Source organism: Leucopleurus acutus, assembly GCF_964270905.1.
Source record: "Leucopleurus acutus genome assembly, chromosome: 20".
Classification (NCBI taxonomy): Eukaryota; Metazoa; Chordata; class Mammalia; order Artiodactyla; family Delphinidae; genus Leucopleurus; species Leucopleurus acutus.
This window is the reverse complement of record NC_139162.1, coordinates 12,486,395-12,510,108: the sequence shown is the minus strand read 5'-3', so window position 1 is coordinate 12,510,108 and position 23,714 is coordinate 12,486,395. Positions and strand designations below refer to the sequence as shown.

The 23,714-nt window shown below is 60.2% G+C and overlaps 1 protein-coding gene across 4 annotated transcripts in view; it reads right to left on the bottom strand.

The window, feature by feature from the left end:
* Positions 1-303: 303 nt before the first annotated feature.
* The window catches only part of BCAR1 (BCAR1 scaffold protein, Cas family member), a gene marked incomplete at its 5' end in the record, with an annotated part of 35,300 nt that continues 11,889 nt past the window's right edge, over positions 304-23,714 (bottom strand). The window contains 8 exons of one of the 4 annotated variants that reach the window (XM_082862879.1): positions 304-1,281; positions 4,270-4,359; positions 5,193-6,290; positions 7,179-7,295; positions 7,473-7,634; positions 12,712-13,323; positions 19,771-19,930; positions 22,881-22,939. In XM_082862879.1, coding sequence (XP_082719005.1) covers positions 769-1,281; positions 4,270-4,359; positions 5,193-6,290; positions 7,179-7,295; positions 7,473-7,634; positions 12,712-13,248 — 2,517 coding nt within the window. In that variant the 3' untranslated portion in view covers positions 304-768. Of the gene's footprint in view, positions 1,282-4,269; positions 4,360-5,192; positions 6,291-7,178; positions 7,296-7,472; positions 7,635-12,711; positions 13,324-19,770; positions 19,931-22,722; positions 23,148-23,714 lie in introns of those variants that run through there. The other 3 variants (XM_082862877.1, XM_082862880.1, XM_082862878.1) reach the window with 3 other exon arrangements.

Below are 23,714 nucleotides of genomic sequence, written 5' to 3'. Positions count from 1 at the left end.
TGAGCCTTTCTGGCCTCAAGCCCTGGATTCTGACGGCCGCTCTTCAGCCTCACTCCAGCTGCCCAGGCTCCCCCACCTCAGCTCCCGGCCCAGCCCCGCTTCCCCAAGCCTTCCTTTTCTGCTGAAGGGACCCACCTTCTCCTCACCCTCCCGAGGCGCTGCCCACAGCCTCGCCACAGATCTCGCCAACGCGTGACTCCACCTGTGGCATCCAGACTGGCAAACACCTGCCCTCCCGCTCACAGGTCCTCTTGCCTCTCACACCTCAGGAGAATGCTTTTCATTTTTCTAATTTTATTTAAATGTAGACTATTAGTCAAATGATTGGAAAATCAATAATGAAAAATAGTTTTTTAGGGTTTTCTCCTGGTGCAGAGAGAATACACCACAGCCACGCTTGCCCTGCCAGGGGGACACGGCACCCTCACGGTCAGCCCGAGGGGTCACCTGAGGCCATGTGGGTCAAGCGGTCTGCGAGCCCCCAGCCCAGCCCCGAATGTTGGGCCTCCCCCGGGCCCTCAGCACGCTCAGGAGGGACGGCCAGCCACTCCTGGCCTGGGTCCGGGGCCCAGCTCTGCTCGGGCTCCTTTGAGGAGGCACCGTCCCACATCCTGCCCCGCCATAAATATACACAACTCCCTGTACAGTCTGGGGCACCAGGCCCGGGTGGAGCTGGGGTCGCCTGTCCCCACGCCCGCGGCACAGTGGCTCTTTGGGGCCCATCGCCACCCTCCTCCCCTTGCCCTCCGTCCCTCTGGCTGACGGCTCTCAGGCAGCTGCCAGCTGGCCCAGGACCCGGCGGAACTGCTGGGTGCTGTGGCCCAGCTCCTTGACCCTGTCCACCATGTCCTGGGCGGCGGCAGGCGACGGGTACTGGAGGGCAGCGGCCTTGGTGGTGGCCACGATGCCGCGCAGGAGGTCACACAGCAGGTTGCTGTAGTGGGTCACCTGGCTGCGGACGTCGGCCGCCTTAGCCTGCCGTGACAGTGTGTCCCCGATGAATACCAGCTTGTGGGCGCTGAGGATGACAAACTTGCTGTGTGCCACGAAGATTTTGGGGGGCTGGTTGGTGGCCACGGCGGTGAAGAAGGCATCCACGGCGTTGGTGAGCGTGGTCAGGTTCGCCTCGCACTGCTCCAGGTAGAAGAGCAGCAGCTGCCGGTCCGAGGGCCCCAGGCCGCCCGTCCGGCCCGGGGCCAGGGGCTGGGCTGGCATCCAGTTGGCCAGGTCATGGTCTATGGGCCGTGACACCTCCTGCTCCAGCCGTTCAAACTGCTTCAGCTGGGGAAGAGGGAGAACAGAGTGAAAACCACGGCCACAGAGCAAAAGGGACAGCGAGGGGGCCCTTCTGGCCCTCTGAGTGACAAAGCTCAGAGTCAGTGGGCAGGGGAACAGGCCACCTCTGTCCTGCTGGCCAAGCACATGTCCCTGCCTGCCTCCAAACAACTTTCCCACCAATCTCAAATTATTCCGTTTATATAACATTTTTGAAATGACAAAATGCTAGAAATGGGAACAGATGAGCAGCGGCAGGGGTGAGGGATGTCAGTCTCTTGGTTTGGGTGCTGTTATCTAGTGATTTCAGATGCGGTCACTGGGGGAAGCTGGGAGAAGGGGACACAGGACTGCTTTGTACTTTCCTTCAAACTTTCTATGAATCTACAAATACTTCAAAATGAAAAGTTAAAAAAAATATTTTTCTCCTTAACATATGCAGTGTAAAAAGATTCACAGACACCAAGCAGAAAGAAAGTTATCAACTGGAATCCCATGCACCCAGAAATCTGTTAAATCTCTGGTAAATCGTCTTTTAGAAATATACACTGACGTATTTGCAGATGAAATGATGTAACGTCTTCAAAATGATCGGGCGGAGGGGGTGGGGGTGTCACCGGGCGGGAAAGGGGGCTACATACACTGGATTAGTTGTGCTGAGAATGGCTGGGGCTGGGTGAATTGTACCCGGGCTTCCTTTTCTCCAGTGGGTACCTGGGAGACTATTTTCCTCAATTTTATACATGTATTAAATTTCCCATAATAAGAATTTTAAACAAAAGCAAAAAGGTCATGGTATTTGCAAATTTCAGAAAACAAATATTCACAGCAAAAACCAGTGAATATTCCTCAAAGACATCTTCCTTTAAACAGGAATATTCCTACTTCTTTTACAATTAGAAAACCGGAAACACACAATATATAATATTTTATAGCCTACCTTTAGCACCCAACAACGGGTCATTCATTTCCTATCAGTGAGAACGTATAAAGCACGCGGTAAAAGTTTCCACCAGCAGCAGCCCTGCCTAGGCGTCAGCGGTGTGGACTGACACGTCCTCACCACAAGCTGGTTCTGACTGGGTCGTTGGGACCAGCCGTGCACACAGACTCAGGGACTCAGGTACTTGTCTAACCAAGGTTTCAGGCTTTACTCTAATTAGCAAACCAGCGTGAAACTGTCCCTTCCTAGCATGTGAAACCCTCTTTCTTTCCCTCCTAGGCTACCTGGTGAAATTTGCTTGGCTCTCCTGTCCGGCGGGAGAATACACTCATTTTTGTTCTGTTTTACCTTCAGTGGGTCTTCTGCATTCTTTGACAAATTCTTGGTAGCTACACAATATTCTACTGTATGAATGCTCACACTGTATTCAACCAGTACTCTACTCTGAGGTATTTGGTGGTGGCAGCCAGGGGCTGTTTCCAGATTTTTCACTGATGCAGAAATGGAGTGACAAACGTCCCTGTCAGGGTATTTTATGTTCTTGTATTTTATTTGTACTTGATGTCCCTCGCTTAGGAACTCTAGATCTTTAGTTTCTCACTCACATTCCTCTTACTCCAGCTTCTAGTAATTTATCTAAGTGACTGACCAGATACGTGAAGAGATTTGGTCAGTACAGCTTTGTTTACAAAAGTAGCTCTGGGAACAAACAAAGTGTCCACCGACACGGGACTGGTTAAATAAATGCTGCAACAGTCCAGAGGAAGACAAAGAAGACAAAGCACATGCCCATTTCCTAAGTCGGTGGAGATTCCATACACATGTAATTATTAACATCTGTACCTTTATTGGACATGTTCTATGCGCCCAGCACCTCCTAAGTATTACATATTGTTTACTCATTTAATTCTCACATCGACCCCAAGACAGATGCAACTACGCTTCCCGCTTGACAGCTGGGGAAACGTGGCTTTGAAAAACGCACACCATGGCCCGGGTCTCAGGGTGAACCTGGTAGGCTCTCTCCTACACCATCCTTCCCCATGCCCAGGGAAGGTGGGGTGAGGAAAACTTTCCGGGTGATATTTCTGTGTTTATTTTGTATTAGACTATATCTTAATTTTTAAAATCTTCATAATCAAAATAAAACTCCCTTAAAAAAAGAAAATCCCAGACTCCCCTAGTGGCGCAGTGGTTAGGAATGTGCCTGCCAATGCAGGGGACACAGGTTTGAGCCCTGGTCCGGCAAGATCCCACATGCCGCGGGGCAACTAAGCCTGTGCGCCACAACTACTGAACCTGTGCTCTACAGCCCACGAGCCACAACTACTGAGCCCACGTGCCACAACTACTAAAGCCCACGCGCCTAGAGCCCGTACTCCGCAACAAGAGAGGCCACCGCAATGAGAAGCCCGCGCACCGCAACCAAGGGTAGCCCCCGTTCGCTGCAACTAGAGAGAGCCCGTGTGCAGCAACGAAGACCCAGTGCAGCCAAAAATAAGTAAATAAATAAATTAAAAAAAAAAAATCCCTCTCCTACTCTATGGAAACAAACCAAAATATGAAGAAAATCCAATGTCCTTAGATAAACACAGTAGCATTATTTACAATAAGAAAAACTGGGTACAACGTAAACATTCAACCATAATAGACATAGGCTGACGTTAAAAACAACTTATGACGAATATTTAATGCCATGGAAACACCTTGCGATAAAAGCAGACATAACTGTTCACAAAGTAGCATCTCAGACACGGACAGAGGCCCCTTCCGAGGCAGGAGCAAGACTGGAAACCAGCCCCAGGGCACGGTGACCACCCCTGAGGGTGAATGGCTTCTTTTCTGTCTTCACACTTTTCTGTGTGCGCTGAGATACCTAACTGTGATTACTCTGATAATAACCTAAACATAAATCCAACGAACACACGGAGACCGTCATGCACTTGAGTAGGGACGGGCTGAGCAGGGAGGGCCCTGGGAGGCTCAGCTTAGGCGACAGATTCTTAGGGACGCCTGTGCTGGGAGAGGCTGGGGAACCTGAGTGTCCTCACCTGCTGCAGTTCCAGCTGGCCCTTCCCCTGCCGCATTATGTTGCCCTTTTCCAGCAACTCCTTCTGGGTCTTCTCAAACTCTTCCTTCCCCTGGAGGGTAGACACAAGGATGCGGCTGAGCCGGAAGCCCCCAGAGGCCCAGCGGGGTGCAATGAGACCAGCGGCCACCAGGTGGCGCTGCAGCCGCACCCAGGCTCCCGCTGTGGCCTCAGGCCCAGGGTGGGGGCAGCTTCCGGAGGAAGCGGCTCTCCCGGGCCTCCTTCACCTCCTGACCCCAGGAAGGGGCTAGGCACACTCCACACGGCCATGTCAATCTTCCCTGCCCCAGCTCCCATGGCAGGAATCACATCCAGGCCCCTCCCCTCGGCATACAGGGTCTGCCCACCCATCCCTGACCGCTGGGCCTTGGCACCTGCTGGCTCTCAGCCCGGAATGCCACTCACCGGGATGCCCAATCGGCTGGCACCCTGGCCTCTGCCCAGAGGCCCACCCCACCCCACCTATCGATCACCTTGCTTGTTTTCCCCACACCTGCTACTATCTCTGTCTTTGCTTGTACTTCGGAATTCACCTCTCCAAATCCCTAACCTCTGCCCTGGCCACGAGAGGCCCAGCCCTTGCAGGTGTTCAGGGGCCCTCCCTGGCTGGCACTGCAGGATCCCTGATGTCAGGGCCACATGGGTCCAAAGGCCTGAGACAGGCTGAGGATGGGATTCCAGGGACCCCTATGGCCTGGAAGGTCCAAGTGAGGAGGGCACAGGGACTCAGCAAGGTCTTGCTGGGGACCACACCTTCCTTTGGCCACAAGAGCCCTCTGTGGGGGGGAATCAGGGTGCCCACGACAGGGTGGCAAAGTCAGAGCCCCGAGAGGACCAGGGGACTTCCCCAGGGGCCCAGGGAACCTGGGCAGAGCGGGCACCCACCTGCAGGTGGACGTAGTCGTAATCCTCCATCCAGCCTCCCTCACTGTTCTCGTACTGCCCATCAGGCGAGTCCTGGGAGGTGAACTTGGGGGGTGAGGGCAGGGGCCGGGACTGGATGCTGCTGGCCTTGTCAGTGGGGTTGAGGTGCAGGGGGCCACCCCCCTCAGGCCCTGGGACAGAGGCCTTGGTCCGTCTGAAGAGCAGCGAGGCGTTGCCATGCAAGAAGGAGGCCAGCTGCTTGACATCCTCGGGCACAGCCCGCGAGCAGGCCACCAGGCGGTCCAGGTCTTCGGGAGTGGCCCCCAGGCCTCCCCGGCTACTGTCAAGGGCCTGACCGTGGGCCACCAGCGTCTGGTACACGTCCTCCATCTTCTGCAGTTGCCGGCTAAGCTTGGCATGCAGCGTGCGGTCGGAAGTGTGGGCGGCATTGCCCACGGCGCTGCGGGCAAACTCCAGCAGCTCGTGGACGGCCCCGTGGACGGCGGCCACGGCAGCCCGCAGGTCCTGAGCCGGAGGCTCCTGAGGCTCAGAGGTGCTGCGCCAGCCCCCACACCCGCCCGCACTGCCTGCCAGGTCCAAGAGGTGGGCCACGGTGGCGCTCACGCCCTGCTGTAGCCGTGCCAGGGCCTCCACGGCCACCTCCAGCTCCAGGGGCTCACGGCCCGGCACCGCTGCCTCCAGGGAGGAGGCCGACTGGCTGCTGCGTGTGCTGCCCGTGCTGGAGGCTGACAGGCGCTTGGTGTCGGCCGGGGCCTCTCGCTCGGCAGGGGGGGGCACCGCGTACACACCGTCGTCGGCCACGCTGCCGTTGGCTGCCTCGGGAGGAAGGACCCGCTCTCGGGGCACGTCGTAGAGGGTGCCCGGGCCAGGCCGCCGCAAACCGGGGGGCACGTCGTAGAGGTCAGGAGCCGGGGGTGGCACGTCATACACGTCCTCAGCTGGTGGCGAGTCCGGAGGGGGTGCGGTGAGCACCAGCGGGTGGCGGGTCGGGTCAAAGGGCTTGGCCTTGGCGAAGGCGGGGGGCACGTCATAGGTCTCCTCACGCAGCAGTGGGCCGTCGGGCACGTCTTTGCTCACCGATGGAGGAACATCGTACACCTGGGGGCCAAGAAGTAGTAGTCAAGGCTGCCAGCCCATCTGCCCACCCGGGAGCCTACGGGCAGGACCCAGCCACACACACAGACACAGCCCAGCGGGCACATTTGTCATGATTCTTATTCATGCAGGTTACGGTTGAGAGCCCGACTCTGGGGCCAGACCAGGGTACGAAATCCTGGCTCCACTGCTTACCACCTGTGAGACCTAAGGCAAGTGACTCCACCTCTCTGTGCCTGTCTGCTCACCTATAAGATGGGAAAACTCCCTCACAGGTTTGTTGTGAGGATTACGTGAGCTAATTCACTGCGTACCTGCAAACGCTTAGTGAGAGGTCAGCTATCATACCACTACTGCCGCCACCATCAGCACCACCGTCACCACCATCACCACCCACGTGACCACCAGCATCACCATCACCACCACGTGCGTATTCTCTACTCTGTGGCAGGTACCTGGCTGAGCTATGTGCAGGCTGTATTCAGGGTGACGACACCCTGGTTCGCCCAGGACAGTCCTGGTTTGTGCCTGATGCCCCCTCATAACTATCCTGTCATTCTCCTTTCACTCTCAGAAGTATCCTGGTTTGGATGATAAGTCCTGTGGTCACCTTGCTGATATCCTGTGTGATCCTCTCAAGAACCTTCTGAAGAAGGCCTTACGAGGGACCCTTTTACAGACGAGGAAGCTGAGACTCAGAGGGGCTCAGTTTCCACCTCCGTCACAGAGCGAGTGAGGGGCAGAGCCGGAGTTTGGAGGCAGGTCTCTCGATGCCCCCGGCTCTGCAGACCTGAGTCCCCACCCCAGGGCACGCACACACACTCACACCCAGAACCCCATGCACAGATCGGGCCTCAACCTGTGAGGGCCCAGCATCCCCTAAATGCTTACCGCATGATGGCTGGACGGCGGCAGGCCCTTCTCCACACTGGGGGGCACATCATACACGTCCAGCGATGGGTCCCGGCCATTGGGACCCTTGACAGCCATGGGGGGCGTGTCATATACCTGAGGGCAGACAAGGTGCAGTAATACAAGTGCCAGGGCCATCTGAGGGGACAGAAAGAGCAGAAACCCGCAGCTCTACCCCAGGACCACCCAGGCTGGGGCCAAGAAAGCCCAGCTCTCCATGCAGGGCCAGGCTGAGGCACCCCCCTCCCCGTGCCCACCGGCCCGGACACCTACCTCCTGGCCGTACTGGCTGGGAAGCAGCCCCCGAACAGGGGGCACGTCGTAGATGTCCTGGGGCCCCGGGGCCAGCAGGTGGCGTGGGATGTCGTACTCGTCCTGCTCGGGCTGGGGGGCCTCGAACACATAGCCTTGCCCCACGCGGGTGGACACCGCCACCTGGGGGCAGACAGCCAACCGTCACCACCGGCCCTGGAGAGATTCCACCGCCCCGTGAGGTGAGCGGGACATACGTAAGGGGGCTCCCCAAGGGTGGGCTCAGAGGCAAGGGTGTGCGCATCCCTTCGTATTCCCTACCCTCTCTCTCTTCAATGAAATGCAGCACGTGGGGAATACAAGGACCCCCACTATTTGCTTAGAGCCGTCTGGTTCTGGCAGGAAACAGAAGTGGTCTCTACAGCTGAATGACCCAGAAGGTTCCAGAGGAGAGAACATGTGGGCTGATGGAGAAGGGGCCACCCTTGAGTGAGGCGCCCCTGCTGGATGGTACCTCCAGCTGCACCCTCCTGCGAGAGGCCTGCCCAGCAAGGGGTTGTCCCTACCATATGACCCAGCAGCCACCTTCAGGCTCCAGGACAGATGGCGGTGGCAGTGGTGGGCTGTGCCCTCCTCGGGCTGGACCCAGAGGAGGTGGCCTGCAGGAGATCCTGACAGTCAGGGCCTGGGGGCTCCAAGCCCTGCCCTCCTCGTCCCCCCAGCGCTCTTGGGGAGATTCCTGAGAATGGGGCCACCAAAAGCCCCCAGCCCCTCAGGGCCAGCCCTCCCGCAAATGGAAGGAGGGAAGCTGTTTTGGCAGGTTGTGTGTGGGTGTGAGGGACTGACCAAGACCAGAACCAAGACCTGTATTCCCCACCGCACCACACCCTCGGGGCCACAGGGACCACCCCTCACCTAACAGGATAAGGCCTTCGTGGGGGGATGTTGGCCCAGAGAGGAGGCCAGCCCCTTCCCTCCCCGGTGCCCCTCCCCTGTCCCGAGGTGCAGGGCGAGACCGCTGTTGGGTGGGCAGCTTCCTTCCCTGTGGGCACCCGGCCCTGTGGGAGGGGTCAGCCCTGTAGGAGGGGCTGGCAGGATCTTCTAACCCAGCTCAGGGTACACCTCCTCCACAAGGCTCCTGGCTCAGCTCTTCTCTGACAAAAAGGCCTTTTGTTCCCTAATCAAATGGGAGGTCTGGGACAGTGGTGACTCAGGCGCTCCCCCACACACATCCCTGGGGACAGCAAGGCGGAGGCAGGGACTGCCCTGGGGCTCATGCCCCCGGAACCCTGCATCCCGTGCCTTGCGCAGCCCCCAGGACACCAACAGCCAGCTCTGCAGGCCCGTGGGCCCTGGAGGGCACCGACTGTGTGCACGCGCCGGGCACCCCAGGAGCAGCAACGACCCCGCTGAAGTGCAGGCACCATCACTTTCTGATCAGCCCAGGGCTCCGCAGAGCCTCCTGCTGATGCAGCCCCCGGTGGCCTCCCAGGCAGGCCGGCAGGGCTGGCTCCCTGTCAGCTGCTGGGGTGAGCGCCGCCAGGGGGTGTTCCAGGTCCACTGCACCCCACCCCCGGCGTGTCTGGGAGTGGTGCTGGCAGCCCTTCCCAGACTCATTTCTCTCCTCAAGCCCCAGACTTGAGTCTCCTCCAGAGCTATTTTTAGACCCTGGAACCTGCCAACAGCAGGGGGGGGGCAGGGGCTGGCGGGGGCTGGCGGGACGTGGCAGGTTGGCGGGGCCTTGAGGCGAGGCCTGAGGTGTCTCCAGGCCCTGCCGGCCTCGGAAGGCAGGTGGGGACCCAGCCCAGGACGAGGGGTGTGTGCCGCCCTCTCCACGCCCCGACGCTGGTGAGAGAGGGCGGGGCGCAGGCGGAGGGGCGCTGGGGCCGGACCCCAGGCCTGGGCCGCGGGCAGCTGGCCACTCACGCGGCTGAGTCAGTGACAGTAGGCAGCCATACTGGCCAACAAATGTTTTCTGTTAGAAAAAAAGGCAGGCAGCCACCAGCGGGGGGAAGCTTGTTAGGGAAACCAACTCTCCAGAGAGCCGCTGAGCCTGCTAATCACAGGCCACCCTGCTCCACACCTGGGGCCCCATTAGCAGAACCTGGAGCCCCTGGGGCTGGGGGACAAAGCCAGAGTCTGGGAGGAGACACAGAGCCCAGCCCAAGACCCACAAGCTCTCTCACACACACATCTCGAGGGCGCAGAAGGCAGACACGCAGAGGCAGAGAAAACGCGCACAATGCCCACTGCCAGATGCACACGCGGACACACAGACCCAGGCCGGGCAGCTCATCAGGGCGCCTGCAGGAGTGAGAAGGGAGGCTGAAGGCTCCCAAGACCCCAGGGACGGGGCAGGCCGCCTGCTGCCTTCTGCCTGGGCCCCTGACCACCTCCGGGCCGCCTGGCATCTCCCCTCGTGACCCAGGCCGGCTCGCTCTGTCACTGCCCCGCCCCCCCCAAGAGCCTCGGGCTCCTGCTCTGGAAAACGGAGCACTGCTGGGGGGCCTGGGAGATGGAGACACACGCCTGACGTGGGTCCCCTCCCTCCCAAGCTCCTGTCCTCCAGAAGGAACAAGGCTGATCTGAGCTGCGTCTCCCCAAGCCTGACCCAGTGCCACAGCTGTTCCCTCAGGCACAGCTGCAGCCCTGACCCAGAGCTCCCCCAAGAGTGACCTCACAAAACACCTCCTCCTCCGGGGGCCCCACGTGCTTCTGCCCTCAGCAACCTAAAAGCGTGGCCCAGCCCCAAAGGGTGCTGACACCCGGTGTGGCCCTGACCTTCCCCCGGCAGCCACGCGGGTCACCCTGCTCCAGGAGGCTGACCCCTCCTGGCCACCAGCCTTGTCACTTGCCCTCTGCTTTCCTGGACCCAAGGCCGCACCCACCCACCCCACGGTCTTGGCAGGGTTTCCCCTCAGCAGAGCTGACCTCCAGCCCTGGAACCAGGGGCCTCAGTTGCCCAGGCTTCTGAAAGCACAGCCTGAAAGGTGGGCACACATGCACGCTCCAAGACATCTATGGCCTTACTGCCATTAGAAACCGCCTGGAGCCTGCCCGCAGCAGAAGGGGCGACCCAGCAAAACCAGCGGTGATCGTCATGATCACGCTCAAGGACCCAAAATGCTTCTGATATCTGACGTTGGATTTACAACCTCAAAATGCAAAAGTATGTGTACAAATCTGTGAAAGATGAATAGGGAACACGCTAGACAAAACATGCTGAAATCCCCCAGCGATCCCGTCTTGACTGGGGAAGCTCACCTCCAGGCCTCCTCATACATTACACATTCCCGTGACAAGCAAGCACACTTCCATGGACCATAACACGAAAGCAGCCGCGATGGAGACTGCCCAGGCCAGGAGCCATGAGGCTTCTCAGGGGAGGGCAACCAGGTCCCAGCACACAGAGCTTTCCTCCTGGGGCCATCAGCCCGGTCTGGGTCCTCAGGGACACAGGGCCTGGGCAACCCCACCAGTGGGCATGTGCAGAGCACGCACCAGCCAGGTGAGCTCAGAAGCAGTCTGAGAGCAAAGCCCCTCGTATGGGAGGGAAACAGTACCAATGACCAAAACGTGGGCTCAAATCCACAGCCCGGAGTAAAGGCCTCACTGTTGCTTCCTGGGCCACAGGGCCTGTCCTGGCCTTGGAGCTGCCTGGACTCAGGAAAGGAGAGGATGGAAAGGGGAAGGGCATGCCTCCCTGGGGAGTGTGCACAATGTGAGCTGTGTGTGGGCATGGGCGCAGAAGGATGGCCTATGGCCTGTCCCAAGGCTAACCACCGGTCACTCCTCCTCCCCCAAAGCCATCTTGGGAGCTGCCCAGTCTGGGCTATCCCAGTCCAGCATGGCTCACTTCTGCCACTGGCCTGTCTCTGGCCAGGCGGTTGAAGGAGCAGGTAGGGAAGTGGAGCCAGTGACCCAGAGTCCCCTGGTGGCCAGTGTCCATGGAGCCCCACCCTGAGCCAGCCAATGACCTGTGTCCAGGTCTCCCGCTCCAAGCTCTGCCTGTGGCGGGGCAGGGCAACACTGCATGCTGAACCGCTGCCCAGCTGGCATCTGACCCCTGGGCAGGCTCTGAGGAGAGGCTCAGCGCCACGCAGTGAGTGTCCTCAGACACTAGACATGGCACTCTCCAGTCCTGCCTCCTTCCTAGGCAGACAGCCCTGGGTGTGAGGACACATACACAGGTCTTTGTGGAGCTGAGGTGCTGGGCTCAGAGCCTTGCCCCCCGCCCAGCCTCCCACTGGTAACAGCCCAAGGGACTTGAACAAGAGCCCCTTTCACGGTGACCCTACAATCCCGCAGGCAGTGTCCTCCCCGCGGTTTAGGAGTCACGAGCAGGGCACCCTGCAGGCGCCCACAAACACGGCCCAGGAGAGGAGAGGGTTGGGTGCGTGTGGATCTAGATGAGCTGCACCCACAGGGGGACCGTGGGAGCCCCTGGGCACGCGTTGGCTGGCCTCGCCCCTTTGTCCCTTCCTCCCTTCTCTGCCGGCTGGAACTCACACGGCCACTGTTCTGGCCCGCGAGCCCCGTGACGAGGCGGCAGAGCAAGAAAACTGAGGACCTGCCCTCCACCGCCGGCGCTCCAGGAGGAACCACAGGCTCCGACAGTCTCGGAGGTGCCACCAGCGCCACACCGCTCACCCCCAGCCGTGCTACGTGAGAGAGAAATGACTCTGTCATCCAGTCCAATCTTCTGGGTTTCCAGCCACTCTGGCCCAACTGCGGCCCTGTGCTCCATACTCCGTTTCTCCCCTTCAGGTGCCTCCCAGCTCCCCTTTCCTGGGCTCCCTGCACCCTCCCCTCTGGGCAGAATGGCTTCACTAGGATGTGGTTGGGCAGGTCACTCCTACCCAACACCCTCCGCCCTCACGAAGGTTCCAGGCCCCTGGGGGTCCGTTCCCAGCTGCTGCTCAGGCCTCCGTGGTCAGGCCCCACCTGCCACAACAGTCTTTGACAGGCTGTGTCCTCTGCTGCCGACACCCTTCCACTGGGGCTTGTCAGCTGAAGGCCACCTCACGGTCCACGGCCAGCTCGGTGTCTCCTCTCGGGCTGCTCACACCCACGTCAGCAGACATATAAACACATTCCCCAGACACTCACCTCCCCCCTCGACTCCAGACCAAACGCGGAGCCGCTGCTGGAGTCCCGGAGGTCCCAAGCAAGGGTGCCTGGCCGGGCCCTGCTGCATCCAAAAACTGGGCCCAGCCAAAACCCACCAGGAGGGCTGCCTGGCCACCCAGGGAGGCCTTACCTTGGCTGGTGGCTTCGTCCCCTCCCAGCTCCGTGCATCCATGGATGGGGGGACCTGGTAGATGTCGTGTCCTATCCCAGCGGAAGGCGGCACCTGGTAGATGTCCTGGGCAGGGCTGCCAGGCCCCGGGGGCACCTGGTAAAGGTCTGGGGCTGGGCTGGGAAACGGGTGATGGGGCATCTGCTTGGAGAATGTGGCTGTCTGCTTGGCCGGGGGAGACTGGAACTGGGGGCTGGGCCCAGGGGCTTGGTAGAGGCCTTGCTGAGTCTTGCTGGGGGTGGGCACCAGGTAGACACTGTCCGGCTGGGGCTGGTACGTGGCAGGCAGCATGGGTGTGTACTGGGCTGCCGGGGGGTGGAGGCTGGGCTGAGGCAGGGCCGAGCTGGCGGGCGGGCCGGGGCCGGGCCCCACGGGCTTCTTGTCATGCATGCCCACCAGGATCTTGAGGCGGTTCCCGGGCACGATGCCTTGGCGCCCGTGCAGCGAGCAGAGCCACCAGCCATCTAGGCCCTGCGTGTCCCGCTCCAGCACCGTCATGATGTCGCCCTTGCGGAAGGAGAGCTCATCTGGGGACTCGGCCACATTGTCGTAGAGGGCTTTGGCCAGCACGTTCTGGGGGAAGAGGACACAGGTGGGCGTGAGGGCAGGAGGACGTGCGCTGGGGGCTCGGCGTCCCGCCCAGCTCCCACCCCTTCCAGGACTGGGGAGGCACCTGGCCTTGGCACCGAGAAAGGAACTAAGTAGGGTTTGGCGAGATCCCCACGCCTCTGCCCCCGCTGCTCCTGGCGGAAAGGCCCAGCTGATCCCGGCAGTTTTTCCAATGAGCCTGGATAGTGTCTCAAAATCCTCTTGACCACAGCCATCACCTGCACTCCAGGATGGTACTCAAAATACTCTAAAAAATACTCCCGGAGTCACGCTATAAGCTGGACCTAATGCTGGGGAAGGCAGCGATAATGACAATAATGGCCACCACGTCCTGGGGAGAAAACAGGATGCACACCCTCCCAGCTTCAACTCAACTCCCTGCTGCCCCACCAGTGCAATCAGCCAGGAGGAAAAGACCAGAGAGTGGGGAGGGGACACACAGGGACAGAACAGTCATCATCTGCAGACCATATGTCATCTACATACAGATTCCAACAAACAAGAAGAATCAACAGTGCTGAGGAGGGAACCTCACAGAAAAGATGTCACCAGATAACAGAAACTACAAGTTATCCAGGAGTTAATGAAGCAAAGACTCCAGAGGAGAAAATGTAACAACTGGGCCAAGCTTGCTTAATAAGTTACAACTGCAATAAAAATGCCAGCCGAACATTTTTTTTTTTTTTGGAGGAATTCAACCAAAGGAAAAAAATCCTTCTAGAATTAAGCAGAGGAATAGAGATCCACAAATAAGCAGGTCAATTCTGAAAATGAAATGCAAAGAGGCACTTCCTTCCTGCCGTGAGGACAGGCCACAACTCCAATCCCTAAGCAGGACAGGCAGCAGCGGCTGGGAATCACGCAGCGATGATGGGGGCAGGACTGTAACCGAGATGCTACCAGGAAAACTCACTCACCATAGGAAGAAAAGTCAATTGGGACACTTTGCCTCATGTTATAAACAAACGGTAATCAAACACCTACATGTGAAAGTTATAACCTTAGAGCTGATAAAAGAAAAGAATTGTGGGAGAATATTTCTGTGACCTTGAGGTGGAAAAAAATTATAAACAAAACCCTAGAAAAAAAGACCACAAAAAGCACAAAACATAAGGTAACAACAACAGAAACAAAGAGATGGATTCAACCTCATCAAAGTGAACGGTTTCAGTTGGGTGGGGGAACAACAGAAAGCTGACAGGGTGACAGGTCACCAAATGACAAGAGTCTCTGATCTAGAATCTGGAGGTTCTCCTACAAACAAGCGAGGAAAAAACAAGAACACCAACAGAAAACCAATAAAATATGAAGAGTTTTCTGAACGGGAGACCAGAATGGCCAAGATGGCCACAAAGGACGTTCAGGGATCCAGCCAGCAAAGCGGGACAGACCTGCGACTCTGCTCTGTGCTCCAGCAGGTGCCCAGGTGTCTGGTGAGGAACACCAGCCACACCCTCCCGAGTCAGAGGAACAAACAGGAGATCTACAGCCCAGAACGCTTTACGTAAATGTTACAAATACCTACAAAAGAACTCTATGTATTTTTCACAGACACTTGTCCAAGGGCAGATTCCAGACACATTACATTTGCATGGGTGCTTCTGGAAGAGGGACGGGAATGAGACAGGCATCAGGAATAAATGGGGAGAATAAAGCAAAACAAGGAAGCCGTCCCATATAGACTGAGGACGGCCACAGAAGGACAGCACCCCACGCCCAGCCCTGCTCTTTACTCCTGCAATTCTCCAGTTAATTCTCACAGGCACCCCAGAACCGCTGCTATGGGTTCCGTGAGTCGGCAAACCCTCCTGGAGCCGGGACACACGCTCCGTGCAGAGGCCCAGTAGCCCAGCAGCCTGTGCAGGCCTTGGCGAGGCTGTGGGGACAGACAGGAGGACCCCAGCATTGGCAGGCACTGTGCCGGCAGGCCCAGAACCTCACCGGGGACAGAGAACCGGGTGGACAGGCCCCACATTTTCAGTCCTTGGCCTCTGCTGCTTGCGCAGGTGAGGGCTCAGTCTGGGCCCAGAGATAGCACAGGGGGGCCCCAGCCAGAGGGCCAAGGTGAGTCCAGCAGAGGGCAGGAGCAAAGCAGGTGCCTGGGTGGGAAGGCCAGGCCTGTGGAGAGGACAGTGCCAGGCCAGCTGGGCACCGGCCCCACCAGCCAGGCCTCAGCTCTGGTCACCCTCCTCTGAGTCTCCTGGGGACTGAAGATGCAGAGCCTGGTCTAGATCTGACTCGGAAATGGGACCTGGGTTCGGACCACCCTTCCCCACGTGGGCCTGGGTCTCATCCCCTGGATTCCAACTCGGGGCAGAGAGAAGTCGGGGTGAGGCCTCACCCAAGTCTAGGAGGGCCCACCTCCACACCAGCATCAGGAGCCGGAAGGAGCCCCCCTGAACTCTGTCTCCCCTGCCCGTCACAGTGAGGATTAGGGAAGAGGACGGAACACCATCAAGGGGGACGGCAGCCCACGGGGGAAGCCGGGGCAGGCAGTGCGTGCTCCAGGCCCAGGACTGCACGCTCAGACTCGGGGGCGCACTGGCGGGAAGCCCACTCCTCCAGGGCAGCTCAGAAGGACCCAGAGGCCAGAAAGCTGGGAGCCAGGAGGGACAAGGCCCAGGGGAGAAGCCAGCCCAGGCAGGCAGCGCACAGAGAGCAGAGCAAGCGAATTCACCCTGCACCAAGGTGAGCGCCAGGGCAAGGGCCCTCGGAACTACTGGCGGCGCCAACACTGTCCACACCAGTCAGGACGGTTATCACTGCACTGAGGTATAAATGAGTCCTCAGTAAAATGTCACTTGAACTTAACAACTGGGGAGAGGGTGATGTTTGAGACAATGGGGGACGCTTTTTCTTCCTGCTTCTCAGAAATTTTCAGTTTGTATTTAATGAGCATTTCTTGGTTTGGGGGTTGAAAAAATATACACCCTGAAAAAGAAAACAGTGGACTACCTCCTAGGCTCCAAGGCAGGATGGGACGGACAGGGCCGAAGCAGGTCAGAGGCCAAAGCCCCAGGAGGAGCAGATGGGGCGGGGGCTGCCCTGCTGCCCACTGGACTCATGGGTCCCATCCCCAGGCTGCCTGCAGGAAAAGCAAGTTTCCCAAATATGGTCTGCAGCCTGCTCAGGGAATCACACCCCGTCAGGGGGGCGGGACACCCAACCCACCCTCCCCCAATGACCCCAGAACACAGAGCCACCCCTCTGGGTCCCCTCAGCCCCTGCCCTGGTGACCACAGGAAGTGCCAGCAGAGTGAGTCACAGGAAAATTCCCCTCCAGCCCAGTCAAAGGGGGCAGGGTGCAGACAGAGGGGAATGCCCCTCAGAGGCCCCTCACCTCTTAGAGGAAGGCTGGCAGAGGGGCTTCGGCCAGGCCCTGCTGGGCAGGGCTGGCCTCTCAGGGAGGCTGGAGAGCTCTGCCGAGGGCAAGGTCCAGCGGGAGGGGGAAGGGGGTGGAGGGAGGGTCCCCTGGACCCAGGAGAGCTGCCCAGGGAGCTACCGGGGCCTCTCGTGCCCAGGGTGGCCAGCTCTCACCTCCTGGGTGTGAGCTCGATGAGCAGTCAAGGCCAATTCCAACTGCAACTGTATAGTCCGGGGAGGCCAGAGCCAGGCTGGGAAGCACCTCTCAGGGTGGGCACGTGGCACCAGGCGCCTGGCACCAGGAGCTCCCCTGCCTGCGTCAGCCGGTGCCCCCCTCCCCCCGCCGAGCCCCCAAGGCAGGCTCTCCGCAGTCCTGGGCACTGCTGGCGCCGCAGAGCTCCAGCTGGCCAAGCACCCGCCCCTTGGGGCCCCTAAGCCTCTCCAGCTGCTCCTGACACACTTCTCCCTCCAGTGCTGAGCAGCAGCTAAGACCAGACCTGGGCCTGGCTCTCCCTCCCACTGCTGGGGACCTTGGGCAAGTCCCTTAGCCTCTCTGAGCACCCAGATCCCTTGTGTTAAGGTGACAATCCTGGTTTCATAGGGAAGTTCTTTTGTTTAATAAAAGATTCACCTGGCATCTGCCCTCTGCCAGGTGCTGGGCCAGGCCCTGCAAGACGGTGCAAGCCTAGGTCGACCAGGCCCTTGTCTGCACGGGGCTTGCATCCCAGCAGGGCAGGCAGACACAAAACGATTTGCCAGGGCAGGGGGAAATGTGGCATGTGCAACAGGGCCACTACACATAGGATGGTCAGAGGTGGCCTCCCCCAAGGAGGACATTTCAGATGACTCATGAAGACCGAAAACTAGGCGACCATGAAACCAGCCAGGGAAGGGCATGTGGGCAGAGGGCAGGCATGAGCCAAGACACTGAAATAGGGAAAGGCTGGAGGGGAGACAGGGCTGTGGCCCTGGACCGGCAGGCAGGCTGGGCCGGTCACACTGCAGGGTGCCTTGGGATGCTGCAGGGAGAGCTCAGTCCATGCCGTCCAAATGGTGGCATCCCATGGCAGGATAAGGCAAAACCCACACCACCTGAGCATTCCTGCTCTGGACATGCTCCCCAGGGCCCAGTGTCTTGTCCCAGCTTGGAAGAGCGGGGTCAGTCTACCCAGAACCTGGCTTTCCAGCCTTCCTCACTGTTGGGCCCATCAAGTGCTTCCCCCAAGCTCACAAGAGGACACAGCTGTGATCTCTGGGAGGGGCACACCACCAGGGCACCATCGCAGTCCAGGCCAACTCTGCCAGCCACCTGGGTCCAAGGCACCACGGAGACTGCTGCTGACTCGCCCGAGTCTCTGGCCGCCTCACCCGCGACCCTAGGAAACTTCTCGCTGTATCCTACTCCTCCTTCAGGACGTGACTTGGGTGTCACCCCCCCACCCCGCCAAGAAAGCTCCCACATCCCTCCCCGGGCACCCACACCTCACTGTCCCCACCTCGAAGTGCTGATCAACACCTCTTGTTACTGCCCACTTCGTGCCCCCAACCCGGGCGCCCAGAATGGGAGGGGCCTGTCTGCTTGAGCAGGGAACGTCCCTCCGCTGCACATGCAGCCAGGCCTGGCCCAGAGCAGGGCTGAGCGTGGGGCTGCTGGACGGGCGGGTTCAGGCAAAAGCCCCCCTTGCGGAAGGTGGTGCCCTGCCCTCCCTGGGAGCCGCGTGGCCACGCCTGAGAAAGCCAGGAAAGGCCCTTTGGGCTCACTCACCCCAGAGGGAGGGGACAGAGGAGAGCCCCCTGCCCAACGCCAACACCCCCCAGGCAGCGGCCTGCCAGCCAGGCCCGCCCAGAACAACACCCTGGTTGTTGCACATGGGAGCTGAGAGGGCTGCCCCACGGCCCTGCCGGGTCTGAGAATGGCCCTCATTGTGTGCGCCAGACTCACCCAGGCCCTCAGACACGGAGCAGCTGGGCCTTGGCCGCCAACGGGCACGTGTCAGCGGCCATCTGACGGGTTCTCCCTCGGTCTGCTGCCCCGGAGAGCCCTGGATGTGCTCTGGGTATCCCCAAACCCCGACTCTGCGGGACGGTGCTACCTGGTGGTGGGGAGACTGACAGTTCACAATGATGACCATAACGCCGGCATTGAGAGACAGGGCTCTTCTACGTACCTCAATTATCTTTCAACCCTGTGAGACACTGTGATTGCCTCCACCTACGGATGGAGAGACTGAGGTGCACAACAGACACTTGACTCGCCAGGGTTATGGTCAGGAAGTGGCAGAGGCAGATCTGCTGTATGACAAAGTGCAGGTGGGTGGCTCCCAGGGTACTGCTTAGGTCCATGGAAGCCAGGAGTGGAAATTTCACAGGGCTTTTCCATCCCTCCCTGTCCCCCACCCTGACATACACCCCAGCCCCAGGCACAGAGCCCCACACACAGCAGTCACTAGGGAAACTCTAGTTCTCTTCATACAAAGAACCATCTCAAACCTGGGCCAAGTTTATTTCTGGGGTATTCTGGTTGCTTGTCCCAAGGAGCCCCCGTGGCCACTGGATACAGGCCCGACGTACGTGTGCCCAAGTGGCGGTCTACACCCACAACCGCTGCTCACTTGTGCCCTGGGAATCCCGCCGGAGGGGCAGCGGCTACAGGCCCACTGGCCAGGGTCCTGACAATCCTCTGCTCCGCCTCCCGGCTGCGATGGGGCTGGGCGGGCAGTGCCTCCTCCCTTCCCAGGAGGCCCCACACCCTCATCCTGGGTGGAACTCCGCAACAGCAGGCCTTGGCATCACCCTCCCCTTAATTCTTCCAGGACAACTGAGCGACCAGGGTCTGGGCTCAAGTCCTCAGTGTTCACCGTGACAAGCGTGGATGAGCCCCCCACTCCAGAGCCACTCCAAGGGGACAGGGGAGCATGGCTCCTTCCCTGCCTGCTTTGGCAGTGCCTGAGGCTCAGAGGACAGAGCAGGGGCCGTGTGGGGGTCCTCAGCCCCATGCCTGACAGCACCCAGAGGACAGGTCTACGGAACAAAGGACTAAAAACCCACCTGTGGGTGGCCACCGCCAGCAGCTCCCTCAGACAATCAGGAGCCCCGAGCTGGCCTTGCTACAGTGGCAAGAGCAGATGTCTTTGTGCCCAGCTCTTGGGCCGAAGCAGGCCCCTGGCCCCTCTCCTGCCAGGGCATCCCAGGCACTGTCCCTGCGAGGCTGGGCAGAGGAAGAGAGGTGGCATGGGGAGGGCCCTCCTACTGCAGGACATGGCATCTGCAGCCCCCAACACACCTCGGACGGTGGGAACAGGTGGGTCTGGGGCCAGGGCACCAAGGAGCCCATGTGGGTGACACGAGAGCGGAGCCCTCCACCCTCCAGCCCACCCCAACTTCTGACAGCTTGGGAGTGGTCCTCAACCCCTTAAAACCCTCACCACTGCCACCCAGCCCAGGGAACCGACCCAGGCTGACAGACCCCAGACATGTTTGAGTAGACCGGCTTGTTCAGCCTTGGGATTTGGTCTCTCAGCAGAGGGCCCAGCATGAGGTTGACCTTCACTTCAGGGACAGTACCAGGCCCTGGTAACCCACCGTGGCCAGCCCCAGATATGCCACTGGAGGGGCAGAGGTAGAAGCCCGGGTGGGACAGCAGGGACTTCACTCCTTACGAAGCCTTAGTTTCCCCACCTGGACATCTAAAGCCTCCTCAGCTCTGCCCCTCTCCAGCCCTAAATGATAGCTTTCAGCAGCCCTTAGAGCAGCACCATCTGCTTCCGCAGGGATGGAGGAGGACACACTGGCACAAAAAGCAGGGTTCTCCAGCTCAAAAGAAGTACCAAGCCCCTGACTTCAGGATACGCAATGGAAACAGGGGACTGAGACGGGGCCCTGCCCCTCCACCCTCTGAGCTCCTTCCACGGCAGGCTGGTACTCTGCCCCACTCCTCACTCAGAGGTGGGAGGAAGTTAGCACAAGGAGATGGAGATAGAGCCAGGGCCTCTCCCCAGTGCTAAAGGGCCCAGCCTGGCCCCTGGAGGGAGGCCACTCTGTAGCCCCTTATTTGGGGGCCTTAAGGATCCAGAGGAGGAGGAATTTGGCCAGTGTCTCTGCTGGAGAACGACCCTGTCCCGCCCTACCCTACAGCCTGCCCTCCAAGCATGACTCTAACACTGCTCCTCCCCCTTCCACCTGCTGGCTGGTTCTGGCTGCCCCAACTGGCTGTGGGTTCCTGGGGCATGGTGGAGGGAGTTCTCCAGGCCTGAGAGACAAAGGGTGGTGGGATCTCCTAAAAGAATAATGGAGGCCAGGAGGGGGCTACTAAGGCACAGTTCTGGAGCCAGAGAGACCCCACCAAGTTGGCAGCCCCAGTAGAGCATGGCAGCACCCCAAGGACCAGAGCACCCTCAATCCCAGAGCAGGGGGAGAACGTGGCTAGAGCATGGGGCCATACCAGGAGACTATGTTCTGGATACGGTTCTGTGAGGACAAGTAACTGCCCCTCTCTGTGCCTCAGTCTCCCCATTGGTACCATCTGTATGACTCGCGGGGAGAGCAGGTGTCTTAGGGGCCCTTCCTGATTAGGAAGGATTCCCTAGTGGCACTGCCCTTACTTCAATCCCTTGCCCAAGCCTGGGGAGATGATGCCAGCCCACAACGCTAACGTCTCTGTTCAGCACAAGCGTAAAAGTCACCCTCTTTTAAAAGTCACCGGGAGCTGAGGGTGACTGCCTTGGCAGAAGCTGGGGCTGCCCTGCCCTGCCTCCATCCGGCACCTACAGGACTCCTTCCTTGCCCACGGCAAGCGGGTAGTGGGTGTTAGTGCCAGGAGAGCTTGCCGGCAGGTCCTCCCAGACCTCCCTTCCTGCCAGTCTCCACCTGCACCTGGGCCCTTCTCCTGCTTTTCTAAGCCTGTTAGCCCTGCCATCCCTCCACTCCCACCATCAGCTCTCCACCCCGGAAAGGAAAGAGTCATGGGCAGGAGGCGTGTCACCCAGCCCAGGGGGATGAGGAACATCTCCCTGCCTGGCTGAAATCTGCACAGCAAACCCAGAGAGTACCTCCCAGCTTAGACTCTTCCCCATGCTAAGAGTGCCAAGGAAGTAACTCTTCCTCATGCTAAGAGTGCCAAGGAAATAAACTCCCTGTTCTCAAGACCAGTTAGGAAGCCACTGCTCCTACCGAGGGATGGGAGACCCCAACATCTCCCCAGACTCTAACCCCCGCACACCCCCTGACCACGCCCGGCCCTCAGCAAATCTCAGCTTCTCCGAATCTTTCAACACCGCTCTGGGCTCTGCAGCAGCAATGAGGGGCTGGGCGCCCGGGCTGCGGCCACCCGGGCAGCGGCCCCGCCCCTCCCCAGCTCCCACGCTCTACCCGCGGAGGCTAGGACCCCGGGATCGCGGCGCGGCCCTGGACTCCCCTGCCAAGACCCGGCTCCTACAACCGTTTTTGCAACCACGGTAGGTAATAACCGAGAAGCTCCCGCCCTGGGTCCCGGAATCCAGCGCGGGCGGGCCGGGGGTTAATTATTAACTTCTCCGTGGACACCCGCGCTTGCTCACCCACCCCTCAACCCCTAACCTGGGGGCATGGGCAGCCCTCACTCCAAAACACACGGATCGCCACCCTGCTTCCTGGAAGTTCACGGTCCAAAGGACCTCGGACCGCTCCTCGTAGCGATGGAAAGTGAGGCTCGGAGACAGGGCTCACAGGCCCAAGGTCACCCAGCAGGCAGCGGCCGGCAGAGGGAGAGCGGGCCTCCGGCCAGCAACTTTCCCGGATCCAGGAACTCTCCTACCGGCCGGCGGCCCCCGAGTCCGGTCCTTCCAGCCGCCCCCGGGGTGCGCAGGGTCTGGGATCCTCCGCAGTCCTGGCCTCTGGGAGCCCCGGCCAGGGCAGAAGGGGGGTTTTCCAGGACCTCGGACCCCGGCCCGGTCACGCCCCCGCGGAGGCTCCAGCGGCCCGTAGTTCCCAGGACCTGCAGGTCCGGCAGGAAATGCCACTCACTTAACTCTTTCCCGCCTGGGACCGCCCCGGGCGCGGGTAGAGCTGGGTCGCCTCCAAGCCGGTACGCGGACCTCGGCCGACACTCCCTGGCGCGCGGACGCCGCCCCGGCCACCGCGAGTGGACTCCGGGCCGCACTGGCTGCGCTGACCGCACTCACCAGGTAGTTCATCGTGTCGGGTCGGCCTGGGGCCCCGGCTCCCCGCAGGGCGCACAGCGAACTGCCCGCGCCGCGCGCTCTCGGATTCCCGAGAGCCCCGAAGCCGCCCGGGTCCTGGTCCGGCCGCTTCAGCCACCTCGCAGGCCACTGCCGCTGCCGCCGCCGCCGTCGCGGTACAGAGCCGGTCCCATCTCGCCCCACCCGCCACCGCCGCCAAGGCCGGCGGGCCCAGCCCGGCTCCCGGCATGCCCGGTCGCGCGCGCCCATTGGCCGCTCGGGCTCCCCATGCAAATGAGCCGCCGGCTCGGGGGCGCGGCTGGCTGCGGGAGCGCGCGGGCACGCGCTGCCCAGTGGAACCGTCCACCACCCCCCACCCTTGCACCCGCGCTAGGCTCCAGGCGCCTGCCGGACACGCGGGATATCGCCTTTTCTCCGCACGCCCATCCCTGCCCTCCACCGTGGGCGAGAACGCGCCCCTCCTCAAAGGCCTAAGCCTTCTTCTTCTGGGAAGACTGCCGGAATTGCCCTCCTCCCCCGTGGCCGTTGCAGCCCCGGAGGCACCAGCTTCAAGTCTGCCTTCCCCGCCCACCAACCTGGGGCATTTCACGCGTGTCCATCCGGCAGTCCGACTCAGATCTGCATCTAGAGGGGCATGTCCCAGCTGGCAGAAAACTAATAATACGACCACCGCACTGACTCTGGTCAGGCCTTCGGTGTAAGAGCCCCAGGTTATGAAGACACAGCAAGGAAGCTGGGGACTGCGGCTGTCCCTGTAATCTAGGGAGAGTAGAACCGGAGCGCATCATGTTCTACCAGCGTGCGCGGGAGGTTCCA